Source organism: Apis mellifera, linkage group LG12 (genome assembly GCF_003254395.2).
Source record: "Apis mellifera strain DH4 linkage group LG12, Amel_HAv3.1, whole genome shotgun sequence".
Taxonomy (NCBI): Eukaryota; Metazoa; Arthropoda; class Insecta; order Hymenoptera; family Apidae; genus Apis; species Apis mellifera.
The window spans coordinates 8,850,077-8,871,325 of record NC_037649.1 but is presented as its reverse complement, the minus strand read 5'-3'; the positions used below and the strand labels follow the sequence as shown (position 1 = coordinate 8,871,325).

General features: G+C 42.7%; 1 protein-coding gene and 1 long non-coding RNA gene across 2 annotated transcripts in view; one reads left to right on the top strand and one right to left on the bottom strand.

Moving 5' to 3' along the window:
* LOC726709 overlaps positions 1–21,084 on the top strand; it is a 231,047-nt gene extending 209,963 nt beyond the window's left edge. Inside the window, 10 exon segments of the mRNA XM_026444488.1 lie at positions 8,210–8,448; positions 12,926–13,002; positions 13,478–13,567; positions 16,261–16,450; positions 16,716–16,837; positions 17,071–17,264; positions 17,388–17,494; positions 17,591–17,738; positions 17,831–17,955; positions 18,093–21,084. Of these exon segments, the coding sequence (XP_026300273.1) occupies positions 8,210–8,448; positions 12,926–13,002; positions 13,478–13,567; positions 16,261–16,450; positions 16,716–16,837; positions 17,071–17,264; positions 17,388–17,494; positions 17,591–17,738; positions 17,831–17,955; positions 18,093–19,375 (2,575 nt within the window). The 3' untranslated portion in view covers positions 19,376–21,084.
* LOC113219166 lies at positions 8,455–16,130 on the bottom strand. Its single transcript, XR_003305905.1, has 3 exons — positions 14,794–16,130; positions 11,058–13,052; positions 8,455–10,952 (listed from the first exon to the last, which is right to left on the bottom strand). It is a non-coding gene; the product is annotated as an uncharacterized LOC113219166 (long non-coding RNA).
* Positions 21,085–21,249: the final 165 nt, after the last annotated feature.

Below are 21,249 nucleotides of genomic sequence, written 5' to 3'. Positions count from 1 at the left end.
GCGAACGGTCGTGATCTCGCGCGTTAGTACAGTTACACCATTAGAGCGCGCAAGAAGGAAGAAGAAGAAGAAGAAGAAGAAGATGAGGCGAATATCGGGGGTCGAGACGATTGGAGAATGTGGCGAAACGCGAGGGGGTCGATTGGAAGCGGCGAGATTCGGAGAGATTTGAATTTGCCTCGGCTTGGTTGGAGAAAGTTTGTGCAACGGTTGTCGGATTTTCGTTCGAGCTGCTCCGTTGATTAGTTAGGCGAGATTGAAATTGTGTATGGATGGATATAACTTGTTGGAATTTTCGTTGGATAATAGTAGTTTGATTAAGATTCGATAGGATTGCAGATTGCTTACGTGTCCGGCCACTGTTTCTCATTTGTTCGCGAGTTAAATCAGTTTGCAGAGTGTATATATATATATATATATATACGAGTTATACGAGTAATTGGTAATAACTCACGATTGTTGGGGAATTTTTCAGTTTCGTTATTCGAGGTTTTCGTTAACTGGTTATGAAATAAAAGCGTTATTAGGACAAAGATCAGTGACCGATGAGTTGTTGTCTGGGTTTGGCGAGGGTGTTGCCGTTACGGGCCTCACGTTCCCGGAAGTAGGGACATGAGAATGTCCGGATGCAAGTTGCGAACGTGAGACCCCTAGGAGACTAGACTCCACGAGCTTTCCTCGTGCGTCAAATCGTCGATGATTATTCGAGGCAGGAAGTCGAACGCGATTTCTTCTCTTTTCCCCAGATGTCCCCCATTAAAAGTCATAGAATCGCGAATAAATGTAAATAATAATCCTTCTACAAACGATTAATTAAATATCAGAGAAAAACGTTTCATTCATCGTGTACAAGAAAAACATAACCAATACGAAGATCCTAAACAAGATCCTAAAACAAGATTCTCTCAAGTAAAAGGGGTGTTTCTCGTAATTTAAAAGTGAAAAATTGAACAATCTCTCTTGATTGGACAAAATTTTCGTCAAAATCGCGAAACAACCCCCGAAACATTTTGCGCGTCTGGCACGAGGATGAAAGGGTGGAGGACAAGGATGGAGTTTTTCGGAGGTCAGTGCCGGGGAGCGGCGATTAAGTATATCGAGCGTGGTGGCACTATCGAAAATGCAAAAGGGTCTCTTCCGGCGTGGTAGAGGGAAGCTCTACGCTCCGTCCGAAAGTCGTACGAGTACGTTTACCGAAAGTTCTCAGGCTCGACCTCCGCCCGTGCGCATCGGGAACCACATCACGTAGACTTTAAGCCCTCCCTTATCTGCGCGTCATCAAGAACCAACTTCCCTCTGTCTCTCTATCCGGCCTCTCCGTCTCCCTCGCGTACGCGCGCACATGCACGTCCACGCTCTCTCTCTCTCTCTCTCTCTTTACGCGTATGTGTGTAGCTCCACGCACGCTTTTTCTGTCTTTCGTACCGTCCTCTCTCCCCGATTTCTTTCCTTATCTTTTCGTTTCTTCTTCTTCTTCTTTTTTCCCGTACTTTTCCCCCCGTCCACCTCACCCTCTTCCTTTCTTTCCTTCTTTTTCGATGTCTCGCGGTCGGTGCACGGAGGAGTCGACACATGCGCGCGACTCCTCCGTGATTTACATCGCCGGATGTGCTGGGATAATTTAGTGGTTATCGTATTGTCTCTTCTCGTCTCTTCCCCCTCGACTCGCCCGTCCGCATCGAGTTCCTTCCAAAAAGCCTCGCTTTTCTCTTTGGCGTCCATCCGCGGTGGATCTCGGATGGAAGAAAGGAAGGAAGGAAGGAAGGAAGGTTTCATCGAGAGACCGCCTCGGTCGTGGACGAAATATTTTCCTTCCGAAAAAAAAAGCGGGGGTTCCCTTTGTTGCGGGCCCCGCGTTTGCGTGAAATGTAAAGGGAGAAGACGGAGGAGGAGGTCGTCGCTGATTTCGGTGGGTAGATAGAGGCTGGAGCTGGATACTGCATCCTCGACGATGAGATGTTTTGGAAATGGATTTGATGGAAGCGAACCACAGAAGTTAAACCGTTTTGCTTTCGATCAATCGCTCCTCCTCTTTAATTCGTCCAAGATTTGGATGAGATGGTTGTACAAGCGATATAAATAAATAATGATGATATGATCGATTCTTTATTTCGATCAACATAATCAATCGATTACGATTACGAAACGTTTCTCGTAACGAAAAGGTACGATAAAATTGAATAGCGAGTTTGAGGTAAGAAGGGAAAGGAATTGATTTTTCGAAGAAGAGAATCTATCGATCGAGTGTCGGGATCCGTAAAGGGACCCTCGAGGAACGCGAATAAAAGCTCACGCAAGTCGGCAGATCGGCTGGAAATTTTCTCTCTCGTTATCGAGAGGCGGCCACCGGAAATGACATTTTCTTTCGGAGGAGAGTAGGTAGGAAAGGAGGGAGGGCGGGCATCCGATAGCCGAAAGGGCCGCGAAAGAAAATTATGTCGAAACTGGAGCCGTAACATTAGGAGCATTGTATTGTAGCGTTGAGGCTACGACTCCCGCGGGAGAGGGTAAGGGAGTTTTTGGTCCTTCTCCAGCTCACGTTCGCTCCTCCATATCGGCGCACACTTGGGCCGGGACACACGGACGCGCGAGGCGGAGAGCAAGCGCGGACGGGATTGGGACGTGCCCTCAGGTGGTGTTTCGGCCCGGCAAAATGAATTGTTTAATTGAATTAGCCGACGTACTCGGCCTACCGAGTCATAATTCCCCCGATGCCTGCTAATTGCCGCCACTTTTCTTACAACGTATCGAACGGGCTTTCCTCATCGACGTCCACTCCAAAATCTTTTCTTCGTGGATTCGAATTTTCTCGATGCTCGTTAATCGTCGCCTTCAGATTATCGCGCGTTCCACCAGTTAGTTTATTTTCCAAGTATTCAATGACCAGGTTCTCGAATTCGAATTTGTAGATCTTTTGGAATTTAGAGTAATTGTAATTAATAGCTTCTCAAAGTATAGTTTGCTCGGTTATCGAAGTTCAATTGGATCGAAGTGATGATCGAGAGTATACGTTTATTAAACACGGTGAATTCGAAACAATTTTCAATTAAATTCTCTTGGAGCGGTTCGATCTTGGAATATTCGATTCGTCTGACCAATGTCGAACCGTTCCACTTGCTACGCGCTTATAACCATCTTCCTCCTCTTTCGGCCATATTCTCATCTCATCGATTCCTCCATTAACATACGTGGATATATAATTCTAATTGATCGACCTTGGACGATAATCCCGTGGCAACGAGAGAGATCGAAAAAAAAAAACGGAGCGGCGGCTCGATCGAAAGGTTCGGCAACGATAACCTCGTGAAGGGCCGCTGTTGAATTATTGATGGCCGGCACTTAGCACGGCCGAACACGAGGATTCTTATGTGTCCAAGCCGCGTTTTTCCCACCCTTGGACGATATGGCCACGGATATAGCTCCGCACGGGAGGGTTGGAGGAAGAAGAACGCGTTGCCCCATCCCGTGTCCCGTGGGATCCGCGAGAGCCCTTTGCCCCGTTCGGCCAGCCTGCCTTCCTGCCTGCCGCCCAATTTCAACAAATTTCACCCAAAGTTCCTTGTAATTTTATTTTCGCACTTGTGCAGACACGTCGCTGCCACCTTCTCTCTACGTGGCATACCTCTGGGGAGAGCCACCCTTATCCTCATCCTCCCCTAACATTCCCTTTATCTTTGCACAATCAGCAACGGAACTCGCACTCTAATCGCACTTTGGCCCGCGTTCCGTGACCGACCTCCTCGTCCATCGTTCTCTCCTCGAGCTGGCGTCGTCCCGTTCTTTCGTATCGTTCAAACGAGCAATTTTTCGAAGAAATAAATAAATAAAGGTGTGCTGGAGGATCCTCTTGGAAAGAGCGATTCTTCCTTCAGATTATTTATATCCTGTATCTATAGGAATTATTTCTATTTTGCGAAGAGAGAGGGAGTTATTTATATCGTATTTCGCTATGTCGAAATATTTTTCGAAAAATATTCTCGCCTTCGGCACGGCGAGTGTATCAATCGAAGAGGCGGCCGTTTCGCAAAAGGTATCGTTCATTTCGTTGCATTAGCACACAACGAGGAGCGATTAAGGCTGTAGATTTTTTTTTTTGCAATTCGAATGCAGCGAACATAGCCGGCTCGCAAGGTGTTAGAAGTAGTGAACTACGTTTTAAGACGAATTTCAAATATAAAGTAAGTACGCAGTTTTTTCAAGGATGATTCACCGTGACGCGACATTCCGACGAACGCGACGCATCGGCGATCGATACAGGAATGATTTGCATGATTCTCGAAACTGAACTGGGAGGCAGGGGAGTTTCGATAGGTTGTTTTATTATCGTTTAATCGTCACGTTTCCGAGACGAAAGCAGTCGAAAGAAGGGAAGGGAAGGAAATCGCTCCGACCAATTCTCCTTCCCGCTTTCCGATTGATTATTAAATTCTCTCGCCGAGAATTTCTCCTCTATGCGCAATTAGGCGCACAATTACTATGCGATTACCACGCGATTGCTATGCAACACATGCATCCGTTTGCGATACAGACGTCTGACCATATATTACAGCCGTTTCACCCGGGAACGAAGAAAAAGTAACCTATATTTTTATTTATTTGACGTATCCGTACACCGACCGTGGGTTTTATTCGCATTTTCTTTTTTTTTTTTTGTATTCCCCTTCGAGCATCTTCCACCGTGAAATAAGTTGTTATTAAAACCACCTCGTAAATCTCTTTAAGTTTATGATCGATGTATCGCACGAGGCCGCGAATCTCGAGCTAACTTTTTTATCGATCGAGCATCGTTTCTTCCAAATCTCCGCTTTTCCCGAGTTTCTTCTCCCCGTTTACCACAAATTTTCCGCGCGATCTTTCGATAAAAGTAAAAAAAATCAAAGGTTACTCCGTTATCGTCGTCGAATTCCTCCTGCTTCGAGTCGAATCGAAACTTGAAAAGATTCGTTTCGTTCGAGTAAAAAGATAAATTGAAAACTCGCGCGTTTTTTGGCGGCCGAGGTAATTGGTTAAAATTTGCACAACGGGGACACGATTTTCCCCCCGAAAAAATGGTGGAAAATTGAGAACGCGGAGGGATCAGATCCGTCGGGGAACCACCGTTTGACGTAATTCACGACGGGCTGCCCGCATTTTAGTAAGCATCGTTGCATACGGTCCCGTATGCGATGCACGTAGCACGCTCGTTTCTGCATTCGCCGTCGTAAAAAAGTCGGAGCGCGCGACCGTGGTGTACCTATCCCAAATTCCAACGAAACCCTTGAACCGATACCGAGCCGTAAAAAAAAGGAAGAAAGAAAAAATACAAAATATTTCTCTCGTTCGCTTTTTTATCGCTCGTCGGACATTTGTCGTCCGATAATAAAAAAACGATAAAATTCTCCACTTTCCATCGTTCGCTGTATTCGCCGTTCGTAAGAATTTCCATCTCGAGGAATCGTAACGAAATTAGATGCTCGAGAGTTAAAATTATATCGCGACGTAGCAATAGACTTCTAGCAGCATCGTAAGCTTTACACGAGGCATGTAAGATTCGACTTTCGTAATTTCCAAACAATTTAAAAATTAAACTCCTCTAGAGCTGCAATTGTTCCTCGATCGACAAAATTTACGTTCGGCAACGATTCGCCTCGTTGATCCCGAAAATCGATCCCCACCGAATCGTGGTTAAAAAGAACCGCTTTAACACTCTTTAACTCTCGCCATTCTTTTCCAAACTCCGTCCCTTCTCTTTATTCCGAAAAGAAAACTCCTCCTCCTCCTCCTCTTCCCAAACTTTAAATTACCAAAGCAAAGTGGCCTGGCTGCGGTCCCTCTAACGAGAGAATGAACACGAGAGCATCGATGGCAAATGAAATTTCCCACCCTCCTCGCGAACTCGCGGTGCTCGTCGTCCGTCGCGCCGGTGTCGTCTCCGTGATTGTCCCTGCGGGACCAAGCAGGAAGAAAGGAAGGAAGGAAGGAAGGAAGGAAGGAGCGTGTTGTTCCATCCTCGGTGGAAAGGAAGAGGCGGTTGTAAAACGCGAAAACAAGACGGTGACCGAACGTTGGCTTTTTCCCTCCATCCTCGCCCCCGCCTCTTTACGAGTTTTCAGACGGGTGTAATGGGGGCAGCGTCGTGTTCCGGATGGCGGTCGCGCGATCAACGAGAAAGGGGGTAGGGATCGTTTTACAGCCGTTAAGCGCGATAGCGGCCTAATAAAAATCCCATCTTGTTCTTAACCCTTCCCTGGCTGGCTAAATGGCGCGTTTAATTGCCCAATCTTTCTTTCCTTTCTTCTTTTTTCGTTTTCGAAGCGCGTGGATCGATGATCCGGCGAGCAGTCGCTTCCTTCGATCGATCGCTGTTGAAGAAATTTTTAAGGAGAATAAAAGGAGTAGTTTGAATTTTTTTGACGGGGTTCAAGATTTCGTTTGAAAGAGAATAGCGTGGAATGAGATTAAAAGGGAGCAGGTTAAATTTTCTTGTTCGACCAAGTGTTTGATCTTATATTTGTTATTCCAATTTTAGTTAGCCGGCGCGTAGGCACGATCGGTTTTGCGTAATGGAAAAACTAATGGAGGGAGGCGCGTTAATATATTCGTCAATGTGTGTCAAGGTGGTGCGTTAAGGATCATTCAAGGCTCGAATTGGATTACCGCCCCATGTTTAATTCATTTAACCGCCTCGACACCTCGTAAAATTATGAAATTGCATTTTGCCCACTTTCACGCCTGCCTTCATGCGATCGAATCTTATACTTGTTCTTGCCCCCTTCTTCCTTTTAATCGGAAGAAACAACCGGGAACAATCGGTTGTTAAGAGTAATTTCACGTTGCTCCCTTTCCAAGGGTCGAGATCGCGTCTATCGCGGATCGAAATGAAGGACGTGTTCGGACGTGTTCGGACGAATGGAAGGTGAGGTCGATCGGTCAGGACCAATTCCTCCTCGGTTGATAAAAGGTTAACGACCGTGGGGGAGTAGAGGGAGCGAACGGGTTTCGAACAATGCGGATTACGCTCCCATTGGTCAGCGTTTAATGTTTAAATGCAAAACCGGAATCGAGGGGCCGTCCACGGGGCGTGGTTAATGTTACGTCGACATTCACCCAGATACATTCGGCTGGCATGTCAGCAAACACAGGCATGATAGCGTTTGAATAATGTATGCCGGCCGAGCGGGTGGCCGCTTTTGCCGCGCGTTTGCTCCGCGATCGTGGCCAAGCGCCGCCACGCCTATGGACTCCTGTTGTGTCCAAACTGTCCTAACCTCGCCCGTACCCGCTAATTACTCGTTTTGTCATCCGCTCGAATATTCGAGATATCGTAAATTTATTCCCGCGATGGACGAAGCGAATTGCCGTTCATCGGCTGGCTTCGCTAATTTTTAAAAGGATGGGGTAGTTTTTGGGAAACGAAGGAAGATATCGATTCGAGTTGGGTGTTTGAAATTGAGAAGAAAGAGAGGAGATGGCGATTAGACGTTTGAAAGAGTTTGCTATCCGTTAACCTAGAATCGAGAGGGAACTGTGATCGCGCGGGGTGCTACGTAAACTGTGGGTCAATAGCTGGGTAACGCGATTCCGGCAGAGCGGTTAATTCGTTGCTGGCATATCAAGTACTCGAGTCCTTGCGGAAAGGACTACGCGAAACGAATATCTTATGGTAATCGGCAAATATGTAATTGAATTTCGGACAGGATGACGCGCGAATGGTTACACGATTTGTCGTAAAAAACTTGTAAAAACAACCGCGTTATCGTATTCCTTTTGCGTCATTGATCGGCTATAAAGGAAAACGAAAGCTGAATAAAAAAGGAGACATTTCATTTTATTATACCTTATATACATACCCCGCTTGCCAAATTTTATAAAAAAATCTCTCGAAGGATTATTTCAAACTCCCTTTTAAATTTTAAAAATCGTCGGAAGAATAAGAGTAATATAGTGGCGATTGATCAAGAAAAAGGAAAAAAAGGAACTTTTCTCGTCCAATTTTCCATCCCTAACGACCAATCATCTCGAGATGCGATCGAATCGAAGTCTCCCCTTCCGTTCTACGTCGTACAAAAGGGGAACATTTTGACACGATTGAAAAAAACTTGGACAAAAAGGGAATAAATGAACGAAGGAACGAATAAATCAATAAATAAATAAATAAAGTAGATTTATCCTTGCCACGAGATTCCTGCTCGTCTAACCTTGTCTCGTTCCTCTTCTCTGCCTGTTACAGTATCCTCGAGCTGCGCAAGGAGAAGAGCAGGGACGCTGCCAGGTCTCGAAGGGGGAAAGAGAACTTCGAGTTCTACGAGTTAGCGAAAATGTTGCCATTACCGGCGGCTATTACCTCCCAGTTGGACAAAGCCTCTATAATAAGGCTAACCATCTCGTACCTCAAACTTCGGGAGTTCTCGGGCCACGGAGACCCGCCATGGAATCGGGATGGGCCACCGCCAAATAAATCTGGCAAAGGTAAGGAGATCGTCGTTAATTGCCTCCCCTTCATTTTCTCCTCTCGTTAATTCTCCGTACATTCGAGGGAAAAAAGATTTAGAAACACGATCCCTCTTTATTAAATTCGTATCGCAGAATTTTAATTAAATATTATCGATTACGCTCGGGAAGAAATATAATCGTTGTCCCTGAAAAAAAAAAGAAAGGAAAATAAAAAGATATTCTCTCCGACCCTCTTCTGAGCTGTGGAAACAACACAGACGATTGCACAACCCCGCTTATTAGAAAATGTATCTGCTTGTGATATCTGCTGATGGATCAGTATTTAATCCCAGTTTAAGGGGGAGTCGATTCTCCGTTGAAAGATCGACGAGCGTGTGCAGCGAACGAACCGTGTGTATCTTTCTTTCGAGCGAAAAATCGTCGCAAAATATTCTTTCACTATTTTTCTTTTTCATATCTGTAATTCGTAATCGATAGAAATTCTCGTCGAATCGAAAAGGATTCTCTTCCCATTATCGCGATCAGACGCAAAAATAGAATGCAGAATCCATTCTCGAGGATCGGAATTAATCGGGAGAGGAATCGTGGCGAATTAATTGCCAACGGTATCGTATCGTGATAAAGAGAGGGAGGGGGTTGAATTTGGATGGAAATTCACGGTACACCGGTATCGAATTAACCGGACAAAGAATTCTTCTTAAGAATTGGCGCAAGCGATAGATCGGGGGCCGCGATACCCTTCTTTATAACTGGAGAGTGACCACGGCACAAGATTCACCAGATACATAGTAATAGAGAATTGTCGGCTATAATCGAACGATAGCATCGCCATTGCTTTGCTTCATTTTCGTGGTTCATTTAACGGAAATGAAAGTGGACCATCTTTTCGCCCCCGAGATTCATTGAAACGAATCCGAGCAAGATTCATCGATGAATCTCGATATTATTACGTCAACTTTACGAATCAAATAGATAAATAATTCTCAAAGATATATAATAATCATCGTTCCATCATCGAGAGAACATAGAGGATCATCTACCGCAATTCCACAATTTTCCCTCGAAGAAAACCCACGATCGTAACAATCCACGATGATCCCCTTTTCCTATCAACCCTTCGTTTCCTCGTTACCCGCAACCACCCTCTATCCTCTCTCCAAGATTCCTCCTGCTGGAAAAGAAAATCCGCGTTGCAACGAGGCGGAACACGGGAAATAAGGTGGTCGATAAAATTCACTTATTCATTCTCGCTACTTTCGGCGAATCGCACGAGGGGGGCGGCTTGGTTGAGTTAATATTTGTCGTGGCGCGTAAGGAAAGAGAGAGGGAGGGAGGGAGGGAGGGAAGATGGCTGGTTGTACATATAAAGCGGGCACACATAAAGGCTTAGGTGGGTGGCACCACTACCTACATGGAAATCTAATCACGGCAACCCCTGCGTGGGCCTCGCGTTACCAACCGCCAATGTAACTAAACTAACGAAATTGAGTTAGGCACCGTCCGCACATCGCTGCCGCAGCTCCTCGTCAAACTAAATCCACCGCGGCCGGTTCACCCTCGTCCCGCATGTCACTGGCACACACAACTGCGAACCGGAGACCTCTCGACTTAACGAAGTAAAATGCGTTAAAGATTTCCAGACACGTCGATCGATTTATTTTCTTTCCTCCGTTCTTCCTTCTATTCTTTCTTCTCCTTCCGTTCCTCTCCTACTCTTTCTTCTTCTGTTTCTTTTCAGGATATTGAGTAAGTTTGGATTTTCTTTCTTTTTTTTTTTTATCTCTTTATATCTGGAGAATCGTATAATTTTGAACGTTGGCTTATTTTTTCTTTTCTTCCATATCATTTCCTCTTTCTTTTCTTTTCTTACGATAGATGGTAGAACAATTTTGATTTCCTATCTGTTAAGACTTTTGTTATCTTAAGTTAAGTAAATTTGTAGTTTGTGGAGGAACGTTCTTTGAGCAAAATGATATTCTATAGTTTGGCCAATTTTAAACAATAACAAACCTGTGGATGGTAATTTCACTTAGAAACTTGAAACGGGTCCATCGTTTCCAGTAATAGCGGCCCGAAGTTGGCAAAGCGATCTAAATTGGCGGAATGCATTCCAAACAGAGTGCGTTTTAGATGGAGGAGATGCAATTCCGACCCGTGGAAAACTATTTCAATTCACTTTCTTTTCACTCTCTGAATAAAAATCTCCATTCGAAAGATTGGTACAATTATTTCCCTTTTTTTTTTTTTTTTCCCCTTTATTCTTCGTCTCTTGGAGGAATTATTTTTTTCGTGAAATAACAAATTTCCGATCCGCGCGCTGCTCGTTCAACACTCGCCGTCGCGAAAAAATAACGCATTACCAAAGTTGATCTTCGCTAAATTGATCGCACGTGGATATTTTTCCATCATCCCCAAGGAAATATCTGCGAGCCATTCTGCTGGCCAATCGAGGAAAATTTTCCCTTGGATACTTATCAAAATATTGTGATGGCCAGATACTTCCATTCGGAAATTTAATTCTATTTCGTCGAATTTCATATAATTTCATAAAAAAGAAAAGAAAAAACCTATAACTTCTTCTAGTAAAATAAAAAAAAAAACTAATAAATATGGAAAATTCGTACCATTGTAGAATTCTTCAGAGACGATTCTTTCCTTCTTTCATTCATTTCTAATTAATATAACTCGTGTGAAATTGTACTAAAAACTCTTTCTTATCTCGATAAAACTACTAATTCCGATCCATTCCTCCATTTTTATCAAACAATTCATAAAGAGATCAAGAATTTGAGGTTAATTCTTTCTTCCAACCTAATCCAATCCAAAACCACGTTGAAGATACACTTAAATTCTTTATCTGAATAAAATTTACCAATTCTCGATACGCGACAATCCATCCATTCTCCACTTCTCGTCGAGCAATTCACAATTTCCTTTCTCGAAAACCAACAATTCCACGTTTTCGTGCAAACTCGATCGGTAATCCTCGATCGGTAAAAGTTCGATCGGTATTCACGGATCGTCGCCGCGAGACGAAACGAAACGAAACGAAACGAACATTGGGTCGTGAAAGAAACCGCTTTCGTCGTGCACACAGGCGAAAGTCCGGCCGGATTATTCGGGGATCCGGGTCCGAGATATCGGAACGGACTTGTTGACCGAATGGCGAAAGCCAGAGGCTGATCAATCCGGCCAGTTAGCCGGCCACTTCGACTTCGTTCCTGGTCCGTGGGGCTTAGCAGATTAAGCGGTTCGCGCCGAGTTTGATCGAGTCTTCTAAGTCTTTCATTACGACGTCCCCGAAGAGAGGGTGTGGGTTGGTTTATTATTACGGGCAAAGGAGCGGGAACGTCTTGTTTGTTAAACGAGGGGGAGAGAAGAAGAAGACGCGAAGGGGTCACACCGGTGGCATGGTTAGTAGCAGCCTATCTTTAGGGGGGGTTGAAGAGTTGGGGAATGAGTCACAATGGTCAGAATAAACTGGAGGTAGGCCACGATCGGGTGAACGTCAATCAATGGAGGATGGACAAACGTCTTTATTAACTCTTTGCTCGCCCTTCGAGTAGGAATTGTCCGGAGGGGGATCAGATGGGAACAGATTTCGGTTAGTTAAAGAGCTAATTAATGGAGACTTATAAGAAGACGTTTCGAATAAAATTTTACCTTGCTAATTGAGCATTTTAAATTGTACTACAAATTGCAGAATCTTTTAAAAAACTAAGGATGTTGGAAAGATTTTTCTCTGCGTATATCTCTAAAGGTTTTTTTGGAAATCTTGAAAAAAAATGACAGAATATTAGTTTTGCAACTCTATGGAGAAGTTTCAGGCAATTAATAGATACTTAGTAGATTAATAGATACTCAGGTAATTAATAGAGACTTATAAGAAGACTTTTAAAAAACTAAGGATGTTGGAAAGATTTTTCTCTGCGTATATCTCTAAAGATTTTTTTGGAAATCTTGAAAAAAAATGACAGAATTAGTTTTGCAACTCTGGAGAAGTTTCAGGCAATTTTGTAAAATCGTTATAAAGATTTAAATGCTTTCGTATTCGTATTTCAGTTAATTGAGATTAATAATAAAATTTCTCGTGGAGAGGAATGTTTTGAAAACGATGAGCTAATTGTTGTGTATTAGATTGACGTGATTTCCTTCTTTTAATGAAATTTGTGTCAGAAATGGGTGATCGAGAGAAACCACCGCGGAATGTTGATTTATCGAGTTCCGTTTGTTCATTACTATTCATCGTTCGCGATATGCACGGCAATATGCAACTTTGACGCCATCCGGCGAATACAAATCTATCTTTTTAACACGCGCGTATAAGCTAACGCGATAACTATGGACCTGTCATATTCTTTGCGGAAGCGTCTAAACTTAACTACGATGAAAAAACAGAATGTTAAATATCGCGTTGAACCGAGCCCATTCAAATGGATGATGGACGCGTGTATCATCGCCTTCAATAACGCGCCACGTTTTCCGATTCCAGGTGCGAATCGAGTTAGGTCATCGGCATCCGCTGCTATGGACCATTTCGATGTACATCAGGGTACCCATATTCTTCAGGTAAGCGTGCAATTTGCATTCTCTCTTCTCTTTGTTCTCGAGCCACGTATCTGTAAATAAAATAAAATAAAAAAAAGTTATTAACCGATTTATCCTTAGATTTAGAAAAATAAATTGTAAAAACAATTGTAAGATTCTTCGGTATTTTCGTTCGAATTATTTCACTCTAATCTTTGCAAATTATCAAAAAACTATTAAAATTTCGAGAGAAAAAAAAGAAAGAACGTTACTAAATCGCAATGGCGCAAAAAGTCGCAACGAAACGATAAAATTGCGACAAAGAATTTCAAACGCAGCATCCCGGAAACTGGCAGCGGGAGGGGAGGGATGTGATCACGAGGTAACCGGGATGCTACGTTTTCGGTCCCGGGAAAGAAACGGAGAGAAACGAAAGAAAAGCTAAAAAGAAAGGGGAAAAAAGAAAAAGATAGGGAAGAAGGTCGAAGAACGATTGCTCCCATATTTTCCGTTTCAGTCGCTGGACGGGTTCGCGATGGCGGTCGCCGCTGATGGACGGTTCCTGTACATATCCGAGACCGTCTCAATTTACCTTGGACTCTCACAGGTGAGTGTGTAGCGTCGTACATACGTCGTTCCCTTACGAATCGTCGTTGTAAGCGTGACTCGTTCTCCGGGATGTTGATGGAACCCGGAGCGCTGGGTCGTAGGCAGAGGGGGTGAGGCGAGGTTGGGGGGGGGTGGAAGCTAAAGGGAGAGGAGTACAAGAGTGTAGGGGGTGGAAGGAGAGGAGAGAAATACAAGACGGACGAAGGAAGGAAGACGAAGGCAGGGCGTGGAAGAGATAGGTGGTGGTGGTGGTGCGCGGGGGTGGGTGAAATGAAGCGGAAGACATATAAGACACAGGCATGCACGTGAGGCTGGCACGTATATGCGCGAGCCGGAAGGGCAAAGATAGCACGGCAGAGCGCGAGGGAACCGTGGAAAAAGGAGAAGCTGGATGAAGAAGAAAGAAGGGGGTGAAGAGGCAAGGTGGCCACGGTGGCGAACGGTGAAAAGAAGAGAACAGAGACGAGGAGGAGGAGGAGGAGGAAAAGAAGCGACTAGGTAGTAGCATGGCTGGGAAAAGAGGAGGTGGATAAGGACGAAAAAAAAAGAGAGAGAGAGAGAAGGGAGGGAGGAAGGGAAGGGAGGTCAAGGGAGGAAAAGAGGAGAAGGTTGTATGAGTTGGCGGCCATACTGGCTGGCACCAAGCATGACATAGACGAGGGAAGGATGGGTGGTGGTTGGGGGCGGGGGTGGTCGCATGCGGCTCACGTAGCCTCTGCACGGCGGCGTGTTCGCCATTCCTAATGCTGCCCGTGAAGGTAGATGGAGAAAAGAGAGAGAGAGAGAGAGAGGGAGAGAGGAGACAGAGAGGAGCACAGCTAGACTGGGAAGGGAGTGTAGAACGGAGAAACGGAGAAACAGAGATGGACAGAGAGACGGACGAAAGGAGAGAGAGAGAGAAAGAGGGAGAGAGAGAGAGAGAGCTGGAGTGAGGAATAGAGAGGGGAAAGAGGGAGGGAGGAACAGGAGGTGTACGGGAGGTGACCGGTGTACCAGCTCGGTTCTGCGAGACTCGTGGAGAGCAATCAATAGGGTGTTTCGGGGATTCGGGAAACCGGCGCCGACGTTGCCACAAACATGGCCGCCGGCAATCCCTCTGTGTTTCCGGAGGTACGTATTCCTTCTCGCGAGAGAAGAGCAACGGAATATATGTTATAACTCGAAGAAACGTGAAGAAATCATCGTTTCCTCGAATCTGTATCTCTGAATGAATTGGAATGATACCAGTTTTTTAAATAATCCTCCCTTTCTTTCCTTCGATTCGAGTCCGCACCCCCTAGCGAGGGATGGGATACAGTTTACTGGCATTCCGATGCGTTAACGATTTCTAAGTCTCGTTGGTGAAGTTGATTCTTAATAGGTTCCTCCTCCTTCTCCTCTTCCGCCTTCTCCTCCTCTTCCTCCTCCTCTCTGTTTGTTGGGTTACGAGGGTACCTACTACTGGCTTTAGTATTATTATTATTCTGTCGGCAAGTTCGATTGAAATTAAAGTTTCCGTGCCCGATGAAATTGACTCCCTCTCTTGCTACCTTTCTTTCTGTCTTTCTCCGTTGGATGAGAGAGCCTCCCCCGATGGAAAACCGTGCCCCTCTGAGCTAGTAATCTACTTCGCGGGATTTACATACTCTTACGTGCTTTGTCTTTGAGCGAGTTCCTGGAATTTTGGGATCGAAGGGTAAATCGACGTGTTAGGATTATGTAGCGAGTGTGTATATATTTGAATAATTTTACGAATAAATGTTATCGAATTTTCTTTCTAGAATATTTTGAACAATTTGTCATTTTGGTTGGTAAAAATCTTGTAATTAAATGATAGACACGTTTATTCCAGTGAAAAAGGGAAATTGTTTTGTATCTTCGTTGTTACCGACATTTATCAATATTCCGTTCTCGCTGTTCTGAAAAGTTTTACTAATGGAATTTCAGTTTCAAACGTGTTTTGTATTTTTCGTAAATTCGTATAAAAAATACCGTTTTCGTTTAAAAAAAAAGAAAAAGATCTATCATTTGTGAAAAATTCTTTAAAAAATGGTTTCCTAAAATAGATATCTTTGACATATTAAACATATAAGTATCTTTTTAAAATATCTAAATTAATTCGAGAATCGTTTAGAAATAAAAATTCGATAAAAATTTCATTCTATTCAATAGTATCGAGAAATCTTTAAACAATCATGTATCTTTTAGATACCAATTTTATCAAATTTCCAATCTTGGAATTAATATCGATAAAACGTTTAACGATAAGAAGAATTCACGATTCTTGTAAAAAGGAAACTAACCTTAAGATGCTACTTCCATCGAACGAAAGAATGTCGTTTCGGTCACGTCGAAGCACTTTTTCCTAGAAACTATCATATTAAGAGCCGCAGAGTTTCCCTGCAATGAAGTCGCCTCGAGAAAGCTGTCCTCGACTGCAGTTTTTTTCTCTAATTAAGTCACCTTTCCATAACTTGTCAAGTAAATTACGATATTTAAACGCACGTGCTTCTTCGGAGACATTACATTTTTATCATACTTCAAATTCTTAAAAAAAAATCCTTATTCAATTAATTCGTCAATTCTTGCAAAAATGTGTAGAAATTCTTCGACTAAAGTAAGAAAACTTATAATTAATAATAAAAAAAAAAATATTTTTAAGAAATAAAACGTGAAAAGCATTTGAATTGAAGAAAATTTTCTAAATTCCAGGTAGAGATGACGGGTTCAAGCGTTTTCGATTACGTTCATCAGCAAGACCACGCGGAAGTAGCAGAACAATTGGGCCTCGGGTTGACATCGAGCACCTCTTCCGGTCCACATTCATCCAGCTCTGGCCTAGCATCGCCGAGTAGCGCGGCATCCGAAGAACATGGATCTTCCTCCACAGCGAATCCCGACGGTAAATTTCTACGTCTTTCGTTTGAACGATATGTCTCGTCGAGAATCGCGATGAGATCATTTCGCATCATGATCGTTCGTTGATAAACTCTAAGTAGTTAGAAGTTAATGAATCTTGAATAGATCGTGAATTCTTCGTGTGACGTGAAGAATGAAGTTCCCACAAAAGCAACAAGAAATACTTATTCCTTGTTTAAATAATTTTTTTTTATTTTGTCGAAATTAAGAATTTAGAGATAACTTTTATATGCTTTTATCATTTATAGTATCCTCAGTGATGTCGTTATCAGCGAATAATCTCTACAAAGGATACGACAGAGCATTCTGCGTCCGGATGAAATCCACCCTAACGAAAAGGGGATGTCATTTTAAATCTTCTGGTTATAGGGTGTGTATTCTTTCTTCTCATATTTTAAAAAAAATTCTTCGCTGAAAATTAAAAAAGAAAAATAAAGAATTTAGAATCTTCCAATTATGAAAATTAATCGGTTTATAATACATCATAATTTATATTTAATTCGAATCCTATCGAATTTTCAGTTCAATCGATTTAACGTTTCGCAAATCAATCGCGTTTCAATTAACGAAACCAGAGATATTAATAAACGATTATGAATTCAGGTCGTGTTGTTACTGTGCCGTTTGAGACCGCAGTATACGTTTAGCCATACAAGAAAGTCCGCGCCACCGTTAATAGGCATGGTTGGCCTGGCGATCGCACTTCCTCCGCCAAGTGTGCACGAAATTCGCCTCGAAACCGACATGTTCGTCACGCGGATCAACTTCGATTTTCGGATAGCACACTGTGAACCAAGGTGAGCATCGTGAATATCAATTAATACGTCTATGGAATAATTTCGTTCATAAGATTTCTTTATATACTTTTATAATGAGTAATTTTCTATTTCTTTTTTTCTTTTTTTTTTTTTTTTTTATAGGGTATCCGAATTACTAGATTATACAGCGGACGAATTGACGGGAAAGAATTTGTATACGTTGTGCCATGGAGAAGATGCAAATCGTCTTCGAAAGTCTCACATCGACCGTGAGTATATTTTTATCGATAATTAAATTGATGAAATTTAAATTATAAAATATATTTCGCGTTAACCCGATTTTTATGATTTTTAATTTGTTTCAGTGATTCACAAGGGGCAAGTGTTGACGCATTATTATAGGTTGATGAACAAAAGTGGGGGATATACGTGGCTACAAACGTGTGCCACGGTAGTATGCAATTCGAAAAACGCCGAGGAACAAAATATCATTTGTGTCAATTATGTTATAAGGTAAATATTCTAATTATTTCTATGATTAAATATCACGTTGTATTTTAAATGAATAACAATATTAAAACGTTTGATTTACCATTTTTTTCTAGCGGTCGTGAATACGAAAATTTAATCATGGACTGTTGTCAACTGGAGGAAGGCGTTATGGGTGTGAAACGCGAGGATGCTGCTGGAAACGATCCAGAAAATGGATCCCCGGACGCCGATAGAGGAGGTACACATCTTAAGATATTCTACTTTGCTCCAATTCTTCCTAAAAAAATGATGAAATATTAGTTGCGCTTCATCTTCGTCGATAATTGAAAACTTTCTAATCGCTACAAGGTACAATAGTATTGTAAAATATTGCAGAGGGAAGAAACCACGGTGGACCGCCAAACCAGCATCAGGAGCATCCTCACAGGTCGCCGCCGGAAGATCGCGAAGATACTCGTGGCTCGGAGAGCGAGAAACGAGGCAGCCGGCATCACGACAGCATAGCCCAGCTTCAGCAAGAGCCGCAGACGGCGGTAGGGAACATTAGCACGCTCGTAGTGAAATTGCGCGGACACAAGCGGAAGTTGCACGAGGATGATAGCAGCTCGAACGAGGAAGAGGACGAGGAGGACGACTCAACGGTGAAAGTCACGAATAACGAGAGAAGCCACGCTCTAAGTCCAGCTCCATCAAACCATTCCATTTCAGGAGGTGAGCAAATACTGTGCTCGGCCAGTCCGAAATCAAGACGAGTGGAAGATAGAACGAGCAACGCCGACAGTACAGGCACCTCCGTGAAAGATCTAGAACAGGCCATGTCCAAGCATTTGCCGGTTCAGAATCTCAATAAGTCCCATTCACCGACTCTCCACCAACCTACCGATTTCAGTACGGACGCTTTGCTGAAGCAGCAACAACAGAGGAGCACGATACAATGGATCGGAGCGCATCATCATCTGGGACATCTAAGCCCACAACAGTCGAGCACCGCGCCATTACCAGCATCCGCTCTTCTACGACAATTGTACGCCAACAGGGAGAGCGTGATACGAGCCAATGTTCACGGAATCACGTCCAGCGGTACCACGAGAACCTCTTCTTCCGGCGGCACTTACTACGCCGGGGACACGACACCTAGCGGCCCTTTGCCTACTCCACCTGGCTCCGAAGGATCCAGCACCTACGGTGAACATCAATTCGTGTTAGCGACGCACAATCAAAAAAGTTCGAGTGGAACTAGTTGCGCCGATGCGTTTACCAGCTTGGTTTCCTCTTATTCCACGGCCACCGGTTACACGGTTGATTATCATTCGGCGATGACTCCACCGTCATCCGTTTCACCGAGGGACAAGCAGCAGCAACAGCAGCAACAACAACTCCATCCGGTGAACGTGATAAGCAGCTACGAGGGTTCGTCGGCCTACACTGACCCTGTGCTACGCCATCAATACGAGCCAGCGCAGCCATTGCCTCTGAAGCCTCAAGTATATTCGGCTGCCGTTCATCCAAGCGCATTGGACGCTGCCGCGGCCTACGCCTCGGCTGGTTTGAGCGAGCAAGCGCAATTTTACCATCATCCGGCCGCTGGAGCTGGTTTCCACATTTACCATCCGACCAACAAATCGACGACAAACGGTTGGTATAGTTCGACGTCCTAGTGGCGTGCGCCAGCACGCGAGAGACGTGTACTTAAGTAACTGAAAATTCTGAGCCCAAAGTCCCCACATGCATATCAGTGATATCATATTCACCTCGGCATCTCTTGTACACCGATTTTCCTCTCGTTTCCCCTCTCTCCTTTCGCGTATATTCAATGTTCATTTCCTTCCTTTTTCCTTCGTTTTATCCATGTTTCGCTTCATCATTTACGTTTCATCTTTGTTACAAGTTCATCGTTTTTGTCTTCCTCCTCCAAAGATGGTTTTTTTTTCTTTTTTTTTTATTTCGCTTCATTTTTCTCCTATATCTTTTTCTCGCGATCCTAGCGATCGTGCACGCGCATCTGATGTGCCAATTGAACTGTAAAAATCGCTGCTCTCTATTCTCGATTATTGTAGAACGACTTATTGTAATATAACAGAAATAAATTATTATGTATGTTGACATTTTCGGAAGTATTCGCGTAAGCAAATGGAAGGTAGTAGTTTCTAAAAGAAAATGAAAAGGGGAAAAAAAAAAAAGAGTAACAAAGAAGGGAAGGGAAAATATGAGATAGAGGACAAGAATATGTTCGAAGCTACGCTCAAGGGGCAAAACGGTGAATCTCGAAACGCGGTGACCAATCAAATTGCACGATTAGTTGTCCCATTGTAAGAACAAGTGCATGAAAAGAGAAATAACAAAGATACGAAAAAATGAAGGTTTATCAGCATTTCTTGCTGTAAAATAAACGCCGGCGTGGTTGTTAGCGATAAATTTACTCGAGAAGCCGTACTTGTCGTAAATTTTTTATACTTGTAACATTTTGTTGCGTAAATACAATGACTTTAGTGAAGTCGACAGTGCAATCGTTACACGTTTTTTAGCATTAATTTAAGAAGGATAGAGAAGAATAATGTTTACCTTTTTGCTTATAATGTAAACAAAAGAGGCGTTGTTTCCGTACGAAAGAAAGCGAGAAAGGAAGAGTGAAAGAAAAAAGAGAATGAGAGAGAAACAGAGAGAGAGAGAGAGAGTGTGTATATTACTTACGAAGGAAATCGCTATCTCTATTAATGTACAAAAGCATTGTTAATTATATTTTAGCATTGTTAATTTATTTGATCGCTTATCTTTTATCTATCATCTGTTACTTTTATCGTTGCCACCAAGAATTGGATTATTAAATTTTTATCATTCGAATCTTCTTAGCATTAACATTCTTGTCAACGTGTTAATACATATCAATTTGTCCTATAAAGATAAATCACTGCCTTACCAATTACGATAAAAAATTATATAAAAAATAATTCAAATAAATGTAAAAAATGCTTAATTTTTTTCTGAAAGGTAAAAAATTTTATTAGTGTGCAACGAATGTTTATTTTTATATAAAAATTATAAAATATGGATAAATGTTGTTAGAGGTAGCGAATTCTTTCAGAGAGATTATGTTTTGTTGTAAATTGATAAATTGTTTTTGACGAGTACACGTGTAAATACAATTTTATGTGCTGTAAGATCCACCTGTTGAATATTTCTATTCATAATTTTTTGAAATATTTCTACGGAATTTATTTTCGTTGAAGGAATATTGTAAGGCAGTGACTTAAGCATTAAAATATATGCATAACGTCTCCATCTTGATAAAAACAAAACTTTGTGATTCAGTGCAGTTTTCACCCTTGGGATTCATTAAAATTATGGAATAAAATTATAAATGATCAAATTTTCTTTTCGTTACGTATAACTGAACAGTATTCTCTAAAAAAGAAAAAAAAAGAAAGTATGACCAATTATAATTAGTAAATTTAAGGTACCGCGCTTTGATGCTCCACAAAATTTGAATGATTTTGTCATTTTACATTTTTCATTCAATTTAAAAATTAACAAT